This window comes from Corapipo altera, unplaced genomic scaffold (assembly GCF_003945725.1).
Source record: "Corapipo altera isolate COAL_440 unplaced genomic scaffold, ASM394572v1 1, whole genome shotgun sequence".
NCBI classification, from domain to species: Eukaryota; Metazoa; Chordata; class Aves; order Passeriformes; family Pipridae; genus Corapipo; species Corapipo altera.
This window is the reverse complement of record NW_020884873.1, coordinates 34,238,477-34,257,542: the sequence shown is the minus strand read 5'-3', so window position 1 is coordinate 34,257,542 and position 19,066 is coordinate 34,238,477. Positions and strand designations below refer to the sequence as shown.

Here is a 19,066-nt window from a genome sequence, read left to right as displayed (position 1 = left end):
GAGACCTTCTGTAATGCTGATTAAATACCTGTTAAAATTCTACTGAGTCTTCTCCAACATTCAGTGAACTCATTCCTTGTGATAGGTATATGGATACGTCCTGCCCTATTACTTGTTGCTACTTCATATTCTCATGACTTCTAACACTTTATTGTTGTCATAGATATAAAAATGGTCTTCCTCTGACTCAGAGGAATTCAGAATAGGTTTCTGTCCATTTGGCATATTTTAGACTTAATACAAGTTTTTGTAGGTTCCCCAGAATTAAAATATAGTAGATTTTTACATACTTTTTTTAGCTCACTGTGTGTGTTAGTCCAATTTCTGTCCATTCTGTCAAGTATGAATGGAATTAAATACTCTATGTATTTTAAACATTAAATCAGAGTTATGAAAACCTGAACTAGTAAATGCTGAGTAATATCAAAGTGGCATATTTAGAGTTTCAGACTTAAGTAGAGCTAAGATCAGGCCTTTATTGCTGCTTTAAGACATACCAACAGTCCCTACTAAGGTGGAATTATGCTTCAGCTGTGGACAAGATTTATTAGAGACCCTCCTGTTGAGTCACAAGGTGCAGAAAGGACACCCTTGCTTTCTAGACTCCTTCTCAGAGAGGAGTCTAGATGCAGTTGGATCCAATCCTAGTCCCAGATTTAGTCTATGTTCGTGTATAAAAGATTGTATAGGTGTAATTGAATCTTTGTGCTACTTTGTCCTGCAGGATTAAGGGTGGCAAACCAAATATATAAATGATTTATTCTATTTTATTGATTATGATGATGATAATGATTAGACTAAAATACTTCAATCAATAGTATTGACTACATGCTACAGATAGTAGTTATAGCTACTAGAGTATAGTGCACTGTTTCTTGAAGCAATACTGAAACAGCAAACAAAAGCTAGCAAAGCAATTATTGAGTAGAGATTGATGTTACTCACCCATCCCAATGACTGTGAGCTATTAGAGAAGTTGATGTTGCAGCTGAGCTGACCTGTCCCTTTAAAATAGTATCTTGGACAACTGTTTAGCTTCCTCTGCCTGGTTCAGTCATCTTGATTGTTTTCAGTGTGAACTGAACACAGATCACAAGCTGGGAATAAGACCAGATAGTACTGTCAGAGACTGAGACTCCAAATCATCTATGCTGTGTATCTGGAATAGCATCTGTGTATTGTTTGGATATAATCCATCTGTTTTGATTTGGACCGTTAACTTCTGCTAAACCTCTGGAAATAATAGATCAAATGGGATTAAAAATATATGTAAACACATAATGCTTGCTTTCATATTTTCTTTACTGTAGTAATTTTAACTGTTGGTTCTTATAAGTTGTCTGCTTCTATGCTTACAGTTGTGTTTTTATCTTAGGCAATCATGTTGGCTGTAATGAAGAAGTTGACATATGATGAAGAATATAATTTTGAAAATGAGGTATTTTGTTATAGGAGTAAACAGACAAATGCCATTTAATTATATGTACTAAAACTTGCTCACACTTTTAAAATCCATATTTTTCTTAAACTAAAGATTTAAAGGTGGAAAGCAAAGGTCTGTAGCCTGATTTTTCTTTTTTTTTTTCTTACATGGAAAGCTTTTTTAACTTCTGGATATGTCTGCATAGGACAAAACAACATAGTAAAGGAATATCCAAGCCAGTTCAGTTAAGAGTGTTTCTGGCTGTGTTTGTGCAAAGATATTCCTAGACAAACACAGCTGTGCTGATACCTAAACATGGCTGTTAAGGTGGCTTGTTCAGTGCAAATTTATGTGTTTCTGCACATCACTTCTATCTTGCAAAAAGACTTGAGAAATGTTGTGTAATGAAACTCTTTAAGAGATGCTGCTTGAGCTACTAGAGATGGTCAAACCTCTGCAAAAACAAGATGAAGGTGGAGTGAGTTCTCCTTTCATGCCTACATCTCTATAAGCCAACAGTAATGATTTAGTTTGTTAGGCAGACTTACTTTTGCTCCAGGCTGTTTGGAGAGTTGTAGTCTTAAAAAGGTTAACCTAAACTGTATGCAGTCCATCATAAATGTTGCTATGAGGTCCAATTTTAAAATTAAGACAGATGCTGAGAAAAAACGTTTTTTGGGGAGTGAGTCAATTTTCAAGAATTGGGTCAATAAGACTTTGCCAAGAGCATTTTCTTTCTTGTACTTTTGGCCAGTTTTCAGTTTGGAAAGCCTTTTAATATACTTCTGGACTGAATGCAATGTATCTCAACAACATATTACAACTAGCCATAAAAGGAGCCTGCTGTTATGTTGCAAGAGTATAGGGTGAGCATTATTGAATTCTCTGAGCGTGCTAGAACTGGTTTCTTATATACATGTTTTTTGGTTTAGGTGTAATTGTCTAAAATGGTTGTGGATGAATTTAAACGTGAAAATATGGACTTTACTGATGTGAATGTTTTGTAGGGTGAAGATGAAGCAATGTTTGTGGAGTACAGAAAACAATTAAAATTGTTGCTGGACAGACTTGCCCAGGTTTCACCAGAATTACTGTTGGCGTCTGTCCGCAGAGTTTTTAACACTACGCTTCAGTAAGTTGGGTTTTTGACTTGTTTTGCACGATGCCCTTTGGGAGTTTTTTGCCTTTTGTAAACTGTCAGAGTTAGTAATGAATTTAAGTGTGATGCAGCAATATGAGACCGATTGATAGAATGAGCTCGTTACAACTTAATGATAAATGTGACTTTGTATAATCTTTTACTCAACTCTTTAAAAAGAAAAAGCTTTCTTTTTGTAACCTTAAATGATAGTGCTTCTTTCCTAGAGGTGTTCTTGATCTTTGTCTCTTACCTACACAGCAACAGCCATTTGGACAGGTGTTCACTTTGCCACATCTCATAAGAGTTTCCTTGAGGTGTAAATATTATGCATTACTTTTATCAGAAAAACAAGTGTTGGATAGGGTTAAAAAATGTAAGTGAAGTATTTTTGTTAAAAAAACCCCAAACAATAGATCCAATCGTGGAAACTGCATGTAAGTAAAGAAATATGATTACTAATTGCCTGACTGTGAGGACAATCATGTGTATACAAATAGAAATCCAGTATTTTTTATAAACAATTCTACCTTGTTCTTTAGTAAGCCGCTGTTTGTATGAGGCTGAATGGCTTGTCCACATGTCGTTAGTAGGTGGTTTTGTACTGAAGTAAGCACTTTAAGAAATCTGTAGCTTTCAAGTTGAAACTGGTAAAAGAAAATTGGTAGTGCTCTGATGAAGAGGTGGTGTGTTAGTGGATAAAGTCCAGAAGCATCCTGAAATACTACCTGGGCCTTACCGGTGTTTTTTGTAGTATAAATATGTTCTTTTGAGCCTTCCACAAATGCACAGTACAAATAGAAAAGAACTGTGATTATTTCATAGGGTATTAAAGACTAACATGTTCATATTCTTTCTCTAGGAACTGGCAGACTACGCGATTTATGGAAGTAGAAGTAGCAATAAGGCTGCTGTATATGTTGGCTGAAGCTCTTCCTGTATCTCATGGTGCTCACTTCTCTGGTGATGTTACTAAAGCTACGGCTTTACAAGACATGATGAGAACAGTAAGTATGTGTTGAAAGCTATTTAAAAATGGCAATAAAGACTGGAACATTTCAGTTTAAATGGCTCACCTTAATTACCAGCATGTCACTTACATTGCAGTTAGTTTTATAAACAGCTAAAATGCTAATGCTTTTATTTGTAGCTGGTGACTTCTGGTGTTAGTGCCTATCAGCATACATCTGTGACCCTGGAATTCTTTGAAACAGTGGTTAGATATGAAAAATTCTTTGCTGTTGAACCTCAGCACATTCCAACTGTTCTGGTAAGTTTCACCTCATTTACATTTTTTACTAGGTAAGACTAGGGAAGTTCTTTAGACTTAGGAAAGTTTCCTATTTTCTGAAGGTCACTTAAAGAAGCTGGATTTCTTAAACTGTTGGATTAGATTCCCCCAGCTTTGTTTAGGGATTCTGAGATGCTTTTCTTGATTGCAGATGGCATTTTTAGATCACCGTGGTCTTCGCCATACAAGTCCCAAAGTACGAAGTCGAACAGCTTACCTCTTTTCCAGATTTGTCAAGTCTCTTAAGTGAGTAAAATGCGTCCAAATGGCACTGAATTTACCACACACAGCCCTTCTATAAGTCACAGTTGTCATTGAAACAGGCTGGGCTTCAAGTGGACTGCAGTGATGTAATAAACAGTGGTCTAGCAGGGTTGTCCTGTTGTGTAATGCTAAGGTAGCAGTGGAAAAATTTTTAACAGAAGTGGAAATACATATGCTTAGTTTATTTTGATTAGATGTCAAAGCTGATCAACAATGTACGTCTGTTCTGCTTTTCCTCAGTGAGCAGAGCTGAGTGTGAGTGGAACTGGAGATTCACAAGAAGTAACTCTTCCCTATCCCTAACCAAATTTTGAGTATTTATGGTATTTATACTGATGAAGTTTACTCATTGTATTAGAACCCTTCGAACAGTCCTGTCTTGTTGGTCTTATTTCATAGGCTTGTATTTAATGTAGAGGTAGAAGAAGCTCAGAAATGGCTCAGATTTCAGCATGATCCTATTTTTCAACTGTTATTGAAACTATTTTGCTTAGATGATCCATGTTTTTGAAAAAATGAGGGAAAGAAAGAAATGTTTATGTCCTGCTATGCCATGTATCTATTTGGCCTACCACTAGCACCATATCCGTAAGCCAGATTTTTCTGCAGCAGGGCTTTGATAGTTAACGGGGATTTCTACACTGAGAAGGTAGTTTAGTGTCTAGCTTTACAGCTTAAATAAAATATCAAGAAACTTGTAAAAATGCACGTGCTTCTAACTAGTGTTACGTACTTTGTGTTTTACTTCAGTAAGCAAATGAATCCCTTTATTGAAGATGTTCTGAATAGAATACAAGACCTGATGGAACTTTCTCCTCCTGTGAGTATTTGCAGCAGATTTTAGTAATGAATAAGGCTTGCACTTACTCACCTGTGTGCCTGAGTACTTGCTGAATTGTAAGCTTAGCACGCAAACATTTAAACACAAATAGTAATCCTGACTTTTGGTCTGAGATCACTTGCATGTACCTTTTGTACTTAATTTTAATAATCTTGCTTATGTGGGTTTCTGGGAGCATAGGATAGAGATGAGTACATATAGAAGGCTATAAACTTTGAGAAGACAGCCTCGATAAAGAACGCTTAGTGAATTACACTTGTTATCTTCAATTTTAGGAAAATGGTTACCAGGCACTGTTAAGCAGTGATGATCAACTTTTCATTTATGAAACAGCTGGAGTGTTAATAGTTAACAGCGAATACTCTGCAGAACGAAAACAGGTTCTAATGAGAAATTTGTTGACTCCACTGATGGAGAAGTTCAAAGTATTGTTAGAAAAACTGATGATGGCACAAGATGAGGACAGACAGATGGCACTGGCTGACTGCCTCAATCATGCTGTTGGGTTTGCTAGGTAGGTACAACACAGTGACTCTGTGTATGTTTCTGATTTGAGTAAAAGGAAAATACAAAGGATTTATTGGGAGGAGGGGCTGAGTTTTCTACCTATCCTTCATTGACCTAGAAAATCATCAGTGGTTGTAGAATTTATGGCAGCCCAGAAAATGAGTTAAGTCCTTTAGAAAAGGCTGCTATGGATGTAGATACAGAGAATATTGAGGAAGTTTATAATGAATCAGCATCTATTCCACTGCTCAAAGAATTGTATGGAGCTATTCTAATCATATGTTGTTTGTAAATTGTTAGAATTTAATTCTCAAAAGCTGCCAAAGCAATTCTACTTCATATCAAATAATTCTGTTCATTAGTTCCACTGTTTGGCTCTCATTTCAAGAAATGGAATATTCTAGTTTAGTGCATGGGTTTTAAAGCATTTGTTGTTCTCAGTGTTACTGCTTCTTCATCATATTGGAACGTGAGCTTATATAAAACTTGATGCACTGCTTTTACAGTCGAACCAGCAAGGCTTTCAGCAATAAGCAAACTGTAAAGCAATGTGGATGCTCAGAGGTTTATCTGGACTGTCTACAAACATTTCTGCCAGCTCTCAGTTGTCCGTTACAAAAGGAAGTTCTGAGAAGTGGTGTCCGCACTTTCCTCCACCGCATGATTATTTGCCTAGAGGAAGAAGTTCTTCCATTCATTCCTTCTGCCTCTGAACACATGCTTAAAGATTGTGAAGCAAAAGATCTTCAAGAATTCATTCCTCTTATAAACCAAATAACAGCTAAGTTTAAGGTATGATATTCCTTAAGCTTTTCAGGGTCAAAGTGTTGCTGATATCTTCTCTTTTCTCATTACAGAAAAACAGGTATCTGTTAGAACCTTACCTAAGAATTTATAAATCAGTATATTTTTCAGGCTGCTACTGGGAAACATTGTCTTCCATCATGGTCCTTCATTGCTGGATTCACAGTGATCGAATGAGTGTTTTTTATTTGATTATATTTATATTGTTTATTTTTTGAGTTTAATATTTTAAAATAGTACTTGCAAATTTTTTTTTGATTGACACAATTAGCTTCATGCCCTCCCTGAAGTGTTAAGCTAATGTTACAAACTATGCAAGCTCTGAAGTGAGTTTTCTCATTTCTTATAATGAGATTTCCAGAAGACAGAGATACAGAAATATCAGATGCAGGTATACAGAGGAATAATGATTTACAAGATCTCTATCTAGTGGTGTCGCATAAAATGTACACTGAGGCTTAATGCATTGCAATTAAAAATACATGGACAAATATGGAGGTTTGGAAATGGCACACATGAGATATGTAATAAACAGGAGTAGGACTGTCAACTAATAATCTGGCAAAAGCTCTTAAAGTGTAATCTTTGAGAGCTTCCTAGTTTCAAACAATTCAAATGTTAAGTCAGTGAAATAGATGAAGTTACTAACCTGTTACCTCTGTTAATTCCCTGGAGCTGCCACAGGAATATCACACCATTATGAATGGTATAAATTTTCCAGCAGAACGCAAAATTAAAATTACTGCAAGTGAAGAGAGAGGCGCATTTTGTGAGCAGTGGAACAGAGCTATAATATACGTGTGTGAATCTAGCTTGTGGACGGACTGCTGTTTGGAGTATCCCATCTTCAGAGCAGAGAGGGAATTTTGACAAATCTAATATTTAAGAGATTAGGGAGGAAGACTCTTACTAGTTTAGTCCTTTTAGCAAGCTATGCTAAAAGCAATCCAAGACAACAGTAGATAATTAAAAATAGTCAGTGAAAGGTGAGGAAAGTAAAAGAAAAAAAGGCACAGGAGCAAGACTGGACAAATACCATGTTTGTGTGAAATATTTAACTTTGTATTATACAGTACTATTATTATAACATGATAAAGCAAAGACTCTATCTTCTTATAGTCTTGAATACTTTCAAGGTATAATAAAGAGAAGATTAAAGATAAAATCTTGCTTAAGCATTAGGAAATAAACATCTGAGTTGCCTCTTTATAGAATTATAAGGCATGACTGAATAACACAGACCTTCAGTTTTTCAATTCATATGCGTTCAATTAATTTAGTGCCCTTCCATATATTTCTCACTTGCTTGTAAGTGACAAGTCTATTGTGTAACGTCAGAAGTGTTTGTGCTTCTTCAGTAATCCTTAGAGAAAAATTCTACAAAAGATGACCTCAGCATCTTAGGGATGGTATTTCAGTAAATTTGAAATGGTCTGTCTGAACAGAAGGATGAAAAGTCCTGAAAAAGCTTCTGTTCCTACTCAGAATGAGACTAGGCAGGGCTAGTGTTTTTTTGTTGAAAAGCTTGAAATAGTTGGTGTGTAAGTCAAGATCCAGGAACGTTCATGATGACCCTGATGCGGCTTGCTTTAAGTAGTTGGTACATGATATTACTAATATTAAAAGTGAATCCAAGCTGAGAATTGTAACAAGCCTGTAAGTTTTAACTTCTAAATGTTTGATTTCTCTAACTGTTTGAGTTGACACCCTCTTCTGATCTCCACAGACACAGGTTTCACCTTTTCTGCAACAGATGTTTATGCCACTACTTCATGCTATTTTTGAGGTGTTGCTCCTTCCAGCAGAAGAAAATGACCAGTCTGCTGCTTTAGAAAAACAAATGTTACGGAGGAGTTACTTTGCTTTTTTGCAGACAGTAACTGGTAGTGGAATGAGTGAAGTCATAGCTAATCAAGGTAATGAGTTCAGTTGCTCAAAAGATAATACTATGGTTAATCTCAGCTAGGTTTTATCTACTAAAATCATTAGCCTAGTTCTTGTCAAGTACCATTAACTATGCTAAGGTAGAATGGATTCATGTAAATACAGTATTCAATTTGCCTGATTCAAATTACCTGTTGTACAGGAATTTGGGTTTGTGAAATCCAGCTGTAATAGGCATATTCTCCTTATTGATCTTTTCAGCTTAATGTGATCACTGTGTCTGTAAGGACAAGAATGGTATATCCATCCTCATGCATCATTGTATTTGTCTGGTGAATCAGAGATCATACATCCAACAGTGTTTAGACTGTTGGGCAAGACCACTCACAGCTGCCAGTATTCATTGTGTTCATTTTCTGAAGGAGAGGCACATCAGTTAACTTTGGCAAATTTTTATCACTACCACCTGATCTTGTTATCTGTGGTGGTGGAAGGCATCATGTGACTTACTATATATGTAGTTACCAGGTTTTCCTCACCCTTAGTGGCCAGATGAAGGTTACTTCTTTTCATGGCAGGAATTTCAAGTCAGATATCTAGTTACCTGATTCTTTAAAGTGACTCAGCTGGTTGGAGCTCAGAGTTCCTTCCACTTTCCAAATGGTGATAATACCAGTGGGAAAGGAAAGCTTTTTTTAAAGAGGCTCTTTGTAGTTGCAATGTGCCAAGAAATTTTTAAAGGAATCAAAGAAATAAGCATAGATACAGCACAGAAATTTTAAATGTGTAAAAAATATCTTGCCATATGTTGCAAGATAGGCTTACTGCTTCAGTGCCACTGAGTTTTAATTAAGTCTGCCAGGTTTAGGTAAAGAGGAGAAAATTTGTGTTTGTAAGCAGGTCTACCCTTCTCACCTTTTGTGTGTATTAAAGGCCAGAAGAACAATTTTAAACTCCAAACGTAAAAAAAAAACTATAACCTAAATAAGAGTTGTCTTGCATCGTAGGGGAAACTTCCCAAAAATATTTGAGATTTGTGCAAAAAAGAGCTATTTTGAAGTTGAAGCATGTCTTCCAGGTCAGTATTTATATAAAATAGTGTAACAGTATCAAAACGTTTTAGGCTGCAAGTTGAAATGACAAGCTCATTTTAATGTGTTTAAGGTGCAGAGAATGTGGAGCGTGTGATGTTCACTGTCATTCAAGGAGCAGTGGATTACCCAGATCCTATTGCACAGAAGACTTGTTTTATTATTCTTTCTAAGTTGGTGGAGCTTTGGGGTAAGACTGCCTTTCCAGAATTCCTTTGCAGTTGCTATTATCTGTGAAGCAATAATAGAACTTGGAATGTTATTTTTCTTTTCAGGAGGTAAAGATGGACCAGTAGGTTTTGCAGACTTTGTCTACAAGCACATTGTTCCTGCATGTTTCTTAGCACCTTTGAAGCAAACATTTGACTTAGCAGATGCCCAGACAGTACTGGTGTGTATTATGGACTTTTTTTTTTTTTTTGCATTCATTCTTGTGGGGCAGATTCAAGATAAGAAACCTACAGTGACCATGTGGTATTAAAGATTGTCATCTCACCCCTTGGGTTTTTTTTTTAATTGTGGATCTTGAATGATTAATTATTGAATATCATAGTAGTAGTGTATTCTGTAGTTTCCCTACATTCGAAATCAGTTGCAGATCTGAGTATTTAACATTGACCTGTATGTTCAGTGAAAGTGAACATACACAGTTGACTGTTCTTTAGTTCATTTTGGATTCAGCTGTGCAGAAATTTTTCTGATTAGAGTGGAACAAAACCTGGAAGGTCAAGACTTTGAATTATGTGACAGGTAAATGAGGGAATAATAGCATGAATTAGCCCTTGTTTTGGTCCTTATTAAGTTCTTTAGCTTTGAATACTTAACCAATAGACCAATGCAACAGTCTAATGTTATATATTACATTTCAGGCTTTATCAGAGTGTGCAGTGACGTTAAAAACAATTCATCTCAAAAGGGTAAGCTTCATCATACTTTACAGGGAATAACTGTTGCAGGTTTCTTTCTAGTGCTTTTATCAGTTTCTAAAAGTTAGGTACTTACTATGCTGAATTCCTACTGTACTGTTATGTAAAATAACAAGATGACCATAATGCTGCACAGGGATACAGGATCCAGTACTACCACCTCTTGATAAATTACTGCAAAATATTGACTCTTCATCAAGAAGAAAAATCTGCTCACTTGGTTGGTACTGTGTTTAATTGATCAATTGGCATTCTTTCACTTTTCAGTGTAGTAATTAAACTGACATAAAAGTCATTAGTGATGTACTGTGGAGCACTTCTGTGTGAAAAATAAGTGTGTATTTTGATGTGTAGGAGACTAGATTGAAAAACATGGAAAAAATAAATTTTGCATTGTCTAATGCTTAAAACAGTGTAGCGTATTCCCATTTTTAATGGGAAATGAAACCCTTTCTATGTTCATGTTAGTTTCTTGCTACATCATTTAACTTTTACAGGCTAACTTTTCTGTCAAATGCAAGTTAAAGTCACAACTACACAAAAATTGTAAGAAGTTACAAACTGGCAGAAAAGGGATTATGTTTTAATTGAAGAGACCTTCTGAGTTTGTTCCTTTTTTACCAAAATGCAATGAAGAGAGAAATCCATAGGAAATCAAGCTTTGGTAAAGGAAATAACTTGTTATTATGAATACAGTTTCTTTTAACACTGTTGTGGCTTAGGAATACTGTTCCCTAATTTAGTATTCCCACTGCAACACTCCAAACCCTGTCCTGCTTGCTCACTCCCACCTGTCCCTCCCTCTGCGGGTGGCTGGAGAGGAGAATTGGAGGCATGAAAGGTACAGATCATGGGTTGACATAAGAACAATTTCCTGGAAACAGCAATGAAATTAGAAACAAACAGTAACAATAATAATAAAAGGATATACAAGAAAAGTGAATGACTTACACATGAATAAAAGGCTCACCACACAGAAATCGGTACTACCCAAAGCACCATGGAACCACCAGGCTACCCAACAGTTGGTACAGAATAACTACCCCTCCTGCAAAAATTACCCTGGCCTGGCAGGAACCAGGACAAATCAAGACAAATATGGGAAAATGATCTGAAATCTTCTCACCTCATGTGTACTGTATACCATGTTCTAGGGTAACTTATGTGAGTTAATAAAGTTGATTCACTTTCCCCAGGTAGATGTATTGAGTCATGTTTGTATTCTGACAGTGTAGAGTAATCCCTCCTGTGATGAGAGTTATCTGATAAATACAGTAAAGGAAACAAAAACTGAAGCGTTAATCAAAATGTTTGCACTGCTCAAAGGTTTGGAAGTTCCATATAATTACTGCTTAGTCCACTGCAGATAACAGTCAAAGTTACAAGAAGAGAAATACTGTTTAGCTGCACTTGGCTACTAAATTTTGCAGTGGGAGTAGTATGGTAAAACAGTAGGCAGATACTAAAAGCCATTTTTTTTATTTCTTCCATATGTCAGATAGTGAAATTAGGGCTGCCTTCATACATAATTGACTTTTACAGTTGACATGTAACAAACTGATTGGTTCTGTTGTAATTCTTATTTCACTGCAATTTTCTGTGCATTCTTTTGCTGTGTAACAAAAGATACCAAATTGCAGTAGAATCCTTAATGCCAAGGTTGACAAATCTTTTTATTTGCAACAGCTGAGAATAACATAAGCATTTGATATGCTATTACTTCTCTATAATAGTCATGTAAACCACCTGTTTTCAGTTTTCTGTACCATACAGTATCGGACTACGGTTTTCCATTTGTAAAAAAATATACTTTGAAAAATTGTGTACTGCTTTTCTCTAGGGTCCGGAGTGCATTCAGTATCTTCAGCAAGAGTATTTGCCTTCTTTGCAAGTAGCTCCTGAGATAATCCAGGTGGGAATTCCTAAAAGAACATTTGGAAAACTCTTAACAATCATAAATGTTAAATGGGGAAAAAAATGGGTACTTACAAAGTTAACCTCCCCCAGCAATAAAACTTATTCAGTTATTGCATATCAGAATAGGATTAATTTACCATAAGGAGTAAAGTTACTGTAAGCATACCTTGCAAAAAAAAAGAAAGTCCAGTGCATGTGACTGTCTAAGCAATCTTCCTACTTGAATTCAAATTTTAACTTGAGGATATCCTTGTAGATGGTCCTGTTTGTCTACTCAGCTAAAAATGGATCTGATACCCTGTATTTGAAAAAAGCAAACCCAGTTTTTCACACCAGAATGCACTTGGACTGTCATAGCCTTTTACAAGTTTTTATCCATAACATGCTTTTCTTTGGTTGTGCATTAGGGAAAATACAAACTAATATCAATGGCTTTACGTATGAGGTATTTATATGCTCCTAATGTATCTCAGGTTGTCTTGTTGCTTCATTTAGTGACATAATATTTCTTTATTCTCTCTTACAGGAATTCTGTCAAGCACTTCAGCAGCCTGATGCTAAAGTTTTTAAAAATTACTTAAAGGTATAAAGATTTTTTCGTTAAATAGCTTTTAGTTCCACTTGAACTTTGTCATGCAATTCAATCATAGTAATGACTTGAAGTAAAATCAAAATATTAAATTATTTAGTGGGTTTTAGCTATAGGGAATCTCCAAATATTAAAACTAGTTACTTGGGAAAAACAAAAAAACTATATCTATAAAGTTGTCACTTTATTCTTAGCACCTTGCCATCTCCTCAATATCTTGATGTTCTTGTGGCTTTTATTTAATAGCTGAAATAGCAAAAAGGTTATTCTATAATTGTAGAGAATGTCAGAATGCATCATTTTTGAGGGTGTGAGTGTAATCAAATAGCACAAGTCACATCCTTGTACCTGATGTGTTAACCAATATGCTGAACGTGAAAATGAGCTCTGTCAAACTAACTACCTTATTCATCAACCATTCCATGTCTTGTATTTCCTTTGTTTTAATTTTTTTAAAATAATTTTTCACAGGTATTCTTCCAGAGAGCCAAGCCCTAAGGAAAGTACTGGAATCTCATGTACCTGTTTCCATAATCCAGAACTCTAGTTGTTAATTTATAAAAATGCTAACTCTTGTGCCATTCAAACTGGTTTTGTTTTTAAGAAATGTTGCTTTGTGCTCACATCAGTACATACTTCAACCTTTTGCAAAAAAGAAATGCAATTTCCCCACCAGTGTCTCAAACATGAAGGTATGTGACAACATGAAAAATTACCTGTATACCTACACAAACTTTTATTATATATAGGATGATTTAAGCTTACACTGTACCATGTAAAGCAATGAAATGACACTTATTTTTTAAATTAAATGAATTAAATGTAAAAATCCCTTCAGACCATAGCAATGGTTATTAAAATGTGTACATTTTTGATACGGAGTAAAATGTTTTAATAAGACATAAAATTCATTTGTTCATGTATGGTGACATGAAAATAAAACAATCAAAGTCATTCTTGTAGATAGTCATTTTATTGAATTTGTCTTAATGATAAAATATATATATACCTCCTATAAAACAGATTGGTGTAATAAATGAATTCACTTAAAAGTAGCATCTGGTTCTATCTTTTTTTTATAAAAAAATAAAATTTTATCCAGTGAAACATTTAGTCTCTCTGAATCATTTTAGCTGAATCTTTCAAAGCTACAGCATTCTTGAACCTTCTGGCTGTTACATTTGAGTAGAACCTGGTAATTTTTCTTATGCTTAGATAATAAATCGTATTGCACCCTGCAATGGTCTATACACGCTGCTACTTTTTTTTCAATTCTGTAACATTACAGTTTTTTAGCTATTTCATAGGGGCAGGGTGAAGCTTGAGTATTGCTGTGCCTGGGCTTTAATACTTTCCTCGAGAACTGATGTCCACAGTAAAAACCTGACTTACCTCTATCATAATCAGATGAGCATTTTTTCTGGACTCTCTCGTGTTAGGTTCTTCATCCAATTTAAATGGAAAATAAATAATTTTTAGTGAATCAGAAACAGCAGCCAGGATTGGAGTGTGGTAATGTTTTGAGGATTCTCACTTCCATTCCCTCCCTTTTCTCTGAGGGCAGAAAGTAGAGGACACTTATCTTTACTACTCTTCAATTGGACAGTATCACTTCTGTAAGATTTTGTTCCTGATTTATATGTATTTAATAAAAGTTTCTTGTTACTTGATTTGTTGTATCACAGAGGTAAGTGCTTGGGGTGCTTTTCATATTTTCTGGTCTCACAGTCCTGTTTTGCTTCCCTTGGCTGCCATACCAGTGCTAGAGGTCCCCTGGCTCCAACCTCTTTCATTTTCTCCCATAACACCAGAAGCTTTCCCTATCTGACTTGGTGCTTTGCATGTGTTGCTGTGCTCCCGCACCTCCTGGCTGTCCCTCCCCAGCACAAGGGGCTGCACCCCTGACACTGCAGCTATTGCTGAGTGTTTGCTGTCCGTCTTCTGTGTCTGGCTTGGCCTCCTTCCCCTGCAGTTATGGAAACTGTACGACACAGAGGCAGATTACAAAGTGAACAGTAAAGATTTTGTCTTTAGCAAAGCTTTTTGGGTTTAAGTTACAGTGTAATGGAGTCACTCTTAGTCTTCATATATGATTTAGACTTTTGCCTTTTGAAATAAGGGCAGTACTGCTGCCTTTAGTTCTGCGTCCAAGCAGGGAAAAAGCCTGCACCTATTAATTCCATTAGTATAATTGACTGGCAAATCAGTGCTCAAATCAGTCCAGCAATTTAATTCCCTAGGTAGCCTCATCTCCTTGGCCGGTAAGATTGACGGAGAGATAGACAACAGGTTAGCAAAGGCATACAGTGCTTTCAGAAAGCTTCATAAAAGAGTTTGGCAAAATAAACACTTCAAGAAAAGTACAAAGATCAGTGTTTAGAGAGCCACTGTGCTGTCTACTCTCTTACATGGATCTGCGACTCCTAGAACATTTCCATCAACACTGCCTTCGTACAATCCTAAACATCCACTGGTCAGATTATGTGACCAATCCATCTGTTCTAGAACAAGCAGCAATCACAAGTATTGAGGCCATGTTGCTGAAAACACAGCTGCCTTGGGCAGGGCACGTCTCCAGGATGAAGGACCACCGCCTCCCTAAGATCTTGCTTTATGGTGAACTTGCCACTGGCTGCCGCATGAGAGGAGCCCCGAAGAGGAGATATGAGGACTCCCTGAAACAACATCTCAGCCTTGGCCATATCGATCAACATAACTGATCTACTCTGGCCTCCAACTGGGAGGTCTGGAGACACACCATCTATAACGCTGCTGATACCTTTGAGAAAGCATGCAGGATCACTCTTGAGGAGAAGAGACAACGCAGAAAAAATTGTGCCTTGCAGAATTTATCACCTAAGGAGTCTTTCTGCTGTGCCTTTTGCAATCAGACATGCCTGTCTCGTATTGGCCTTTTTAGCCACCATCGTGCTTGTGACAAATGTGGGTAGAGTCCCTTCCCTAATCTTTGTTCACAAAGCCCAGCCATGATGATGATGATAATTGACTGTGTAGTTGGTCTAAAAGCATGACTTAGCTATTATCAAATTACACCTTCATGAGAAAAACTGGCCACTGCCACGAGAGACTGCTCTATTTCCTCATCCCCACCATTGTCACCCCTCCCTCTGAGCTAAATATGCTTGTCTATCCCCATAATCAAACCTATCCAGGAAGCTGAAGTGGCAGAAACACTTCCCCTTTACAGCATCTTGCCTGCTATGGTGGTGTCAGGTGAGAATGGATATAGAGCAGAGCGTGCTGAGTGTAAGGGCAAGCTGTGTGTGGTACCCATTGGCCTACCTACCCTGCCCTCCTATCCATAACTGAGAGTATCCTGTAGGATCTCCAGATCTTCAGAGAATGTAAGTTGGTTTCTCCCAAAGAATTCAAAAAGGATTGTTGACTTTTGTATGCTCTGACCGTGTTCAATCAGCATAATGTCCTGTCAGGGCTTATACCAGGTGAGAGCTGTAAAACAGCATATGTGAGTTGGTTTCTGTATCTTTAACTAAACCTATAAATACTGATTCTGGCTACTGGCAGGCTATTTTTTCTGTAATTTCCTTCAGTGGTACAGAGACTGCAGGTCTGCAGCTGGGTTATGTGGTGGGTATGCAGTGCCTAGTTACCCTCTTCAAGAAGCAAGGTTTAGGAAGGCAATTGCTGGGTTCTGTATCTTTGAAGAAATGGATTCCTGCTTTGCACTTTTTTAATCTGCAATGAAAAAGAAGTTCATTACTTATCTCCAAATAGAAATCTAGTGATGCAACACATATTCAGAGTGTGAACTAGATTCTTCAGGCAGTGTTCAGATACTCTGAACATAATATAAAAACTTCTTCTTGAGGAGTAGAAGAGGAGGAAGAAGATAGATGAGAATACTCCACTGAGAAATTAGGTTTGACAATCACAATTTGTCCTTTTCCAAATGATGATGACCTGATTTAAATGCTGAACCAAACACAACCACTTGCAGCTTTCCTGTATGACAACATTGCTGTGCATTGGTCAAAATGCTCCTATTTAGACTGAAGATGCATAAAATGACCTTGGTGTTAACTCCTTTCACGCACAATGGAATTTCCTCTTGTAAAGTGTTCAAGTAGGAAACAGCTTCAAGTCTCAAAGAGGCACCTTTTCCAGAGAGTAAGGTTGGTAAGATGCAATTTCTCACTCAAAATTTTTAGAAGTCAATTCAATCAGATGTTCGTTCTTTCTTGGCAAATATCTACTGTGATCTCTACTCTCCCCTGTTCTTATCTCATTGTTGCTAGGTTGCCCAGAGGGTCCCTAGAAAAAGATTAGAAGAACATATGCTATTTTGCCTGTTTTAGTGCCCTCAGCTCTGATTGACTATGTTCAGTTTGACGGGTTTTTTCCCTAGCATGTTTTTCTTTTTTGAGTTCTGGCATTCACAGCTACATGCGTGAAAAGACTGTGCAACATGCCAGCTTCAGCTGCAATTCCCATAGCCATATTGTTAGGATGAAGAGTTGCAACAGTATACAGCTACAGACTCTTGAATTTGTGAACATGCATGAGAATCCAAATTAGGTGAGGAATACCTAAAGTTTTACTAATACATTGAAAAGAAATGGAAGCAAGCAAAGTAAAAACTTCTAGAGTGAAACTGCAATGTCGCTTTCCTTTTTGGCGTCTATTTCTTCCTATTAAATTCAACGTACTGTTTTCCTCTGATTCACTGTGAAACACTTAAAGGTTAGATAAGATCTTCCATGCATAAGGATCACCGATTATGTTACAGATAAACCCTAAAAAATTAACCATTTGCATCACTGAACTGTATGAATCATTTTAATTGCTTTAAGAACTGGGGAAAGCAGATGGGATGGTAACTGGAGTGAGAGCAGTCAGCGCCAGACCCAAGGGCTGGGTGACAGTGCAGCTGAGATACTCTAGCTCTTCAGTAAACAAAGTCCTGGAGAACCTGGTCTGAAGTCAGCGCTGCCCCTGCATTAAGCAGGTGGCTGGACCAGAGACCTCATGAAATCCTGTCCATCCTGAATGAGACTGTGATTTAAAATGTCCAGTTCTAAAAAGCATCATCACACTGAGCCAGCAGTTTAGTTTTATTCAAAAGTGAAAGCAAATACACATTCAAGATACAAAGTTCACATGTGTTTTCCTGATTTTACAAGGGCTCTTGCTAAAATCTGTTTGAACAAATCTGATGAATATTTCTAAAGAAGACCAAGTTGACTCATGGGTATCCACCTGTTAAAAAAAAAATGGTTTGCAAAGCTGGATATAGAGTAAAGGGTAACAAATAAACCATGTAACTTCGGAAGAGTGGTGCAGTGTTTTGAAAGCTGCAAGGACAGAAGATAAACATCGTGGGGAACTATTCTCTCTACAACGTAGAAGCATTATAAAGCAAAGCTCAGCTTCCAAAAAATGGGCAACATAAATAAAACATTTATATTAACAGCATACAATGTACTAAAGTAAACTTGTCAGTTTACTTTAAGGAGAACTTCAGAAAAACCTTAGTGCCCTGTAACAAGTGAACCAGAGAAAGTTCAGACTTATGATAAAAGCTCAGTCAAGTAAGAAAATAACAATAAACAGAGCCTGTCAGCAAAAAGGTTGCTGTCAGTTCCTCAACAGACTTCTCAGATTTGGGAAGATGGCAATTCCCATCTTCCATCCCAAATTTCCCAAATGCAGAGGATCAAAAAAAGGATAGTTGGGGGGGAGGGGAATATTTTGATTATTTTTCCACTATAACTATGTTCAGATTACATTATGCATAAATTATAAAAGTATCACTATTTTTCATTATAGAAGCTATACAGGTTATTTATTGGAACATCAACATTGCCAGACAGACAAGAAATACATAGCAAGGCTTATATCAGCCGAGAACTTTGCTTTAAAACATATCAGTAAAAACTAAGTGGGAGCAGCGTTGTATGAAAACTACATGCGAGGATTACACGGGGCGGGGGGAACCTTCCTGCCGGGTATCCTTCGAGCCGCCGTGGGTGAGGCGGGGGTCCTGCAGCTCTGGCCCGCTGCTCTGGGGCGCGGGCAGCGGCAGCTCTGCCCCGGGGTCAGGGGAGGCAGCGAAACCTCCGCCGGAGCGATTACGCAGCAAAAAAATCATCACGGACACCTTGACCGGAACCGCTCCGAGCCCGCTGGGAACATCGCGCCAGCGAAAATACCCGGAACGACCGCTTTTCCAGAACGTCCGACTGCCACTCTCCCATGTTTCCCAGATGGTTTCCTTGACTCTTCCTCCACTCGCTCCGGGTCGGGCGCCACAGCCTCGCCCTCCAGACAGCTGGTTTCCCCCTGAAGCGCCCCGTCTGCCCCTGCGGGCGGGGTCGGGCTGTGGCCGTGCGGGCCGGGCGCGCCGGTGGCT

General features: G+C 37.5%; 1 protein-coding gene across 6 annotated transcripts in view; it reads left to right on the top strand.

Annotated features, from left to right (window-relative positions):
• Positions 1-13,752, top strand: part of XPOT (exportin for tRNA) — a 29,131-nt gene extending 15,379 nt beyond the window's left edge. For 4 of the 6 annotated variants that reach the window (XM_027655908.1, XM_027655888.1, XM_027655884.1 and 1 more), the window contains exons 11-25: positions 1,376-1,438; positions 2,431-2,555; positions 3,424-3,568; positions 3,712-3,831; positions 4,004-4,098; positions 4,867-4,936; positions 5,233-5,471; positions 5,971-6,256; positions 7,995-8,184; positions 9,317-9,433; positions 9,519-9,634; positions 10,113-10,160; positions 12,010-12,081; positions 12,613-12,669; positions 13,147-13,752. In XM_027655908.1, the coding sequence (XP_027511709.1) occupies positions 1,376-1,438; positions 2,431-2,555; positions 3,424-3,568; positions 3,712-3,831; positions 4,004-4,098; positions 4,867-4,936; positions 5,233-5,471; positions 5,971-6,256; positions 7,995-8,184; positions 9,317-9,433; positions 9,519-9,634; positions 10,113-10,160; positions 12,010-12,081; positions 12,613-12,669; positions 13,147-13,173 (1,770 nt within the window). In that variant the 3' untranslated portion in view covers positions 13,174-13,752. Of the gene's footprint in view, positions 1-1,375; positions 1,439-2,430; positions 2,556-3,423; positions 3,569-3,711; positions 3,832-4,003; positions 4,099-4,866; positions 4,937-5,232; positions 5,472-5,970; positions 6,257-7,994; positions 8,185-9,159; positions 9,267-9,316; positions 9,434-9,518; positions 9,635-10,112; positions 10,161-12,009; positions 12,082-12,612; positions 12,670-13,146 lie in introns of those variants that run through there. The other 2 variants (XM_027655918.1, XM_027655929.1) reach the window with 2 other exon arrangements.
• Positions 13,753-19,066: the final 5,314 nt, after the last annotated feature.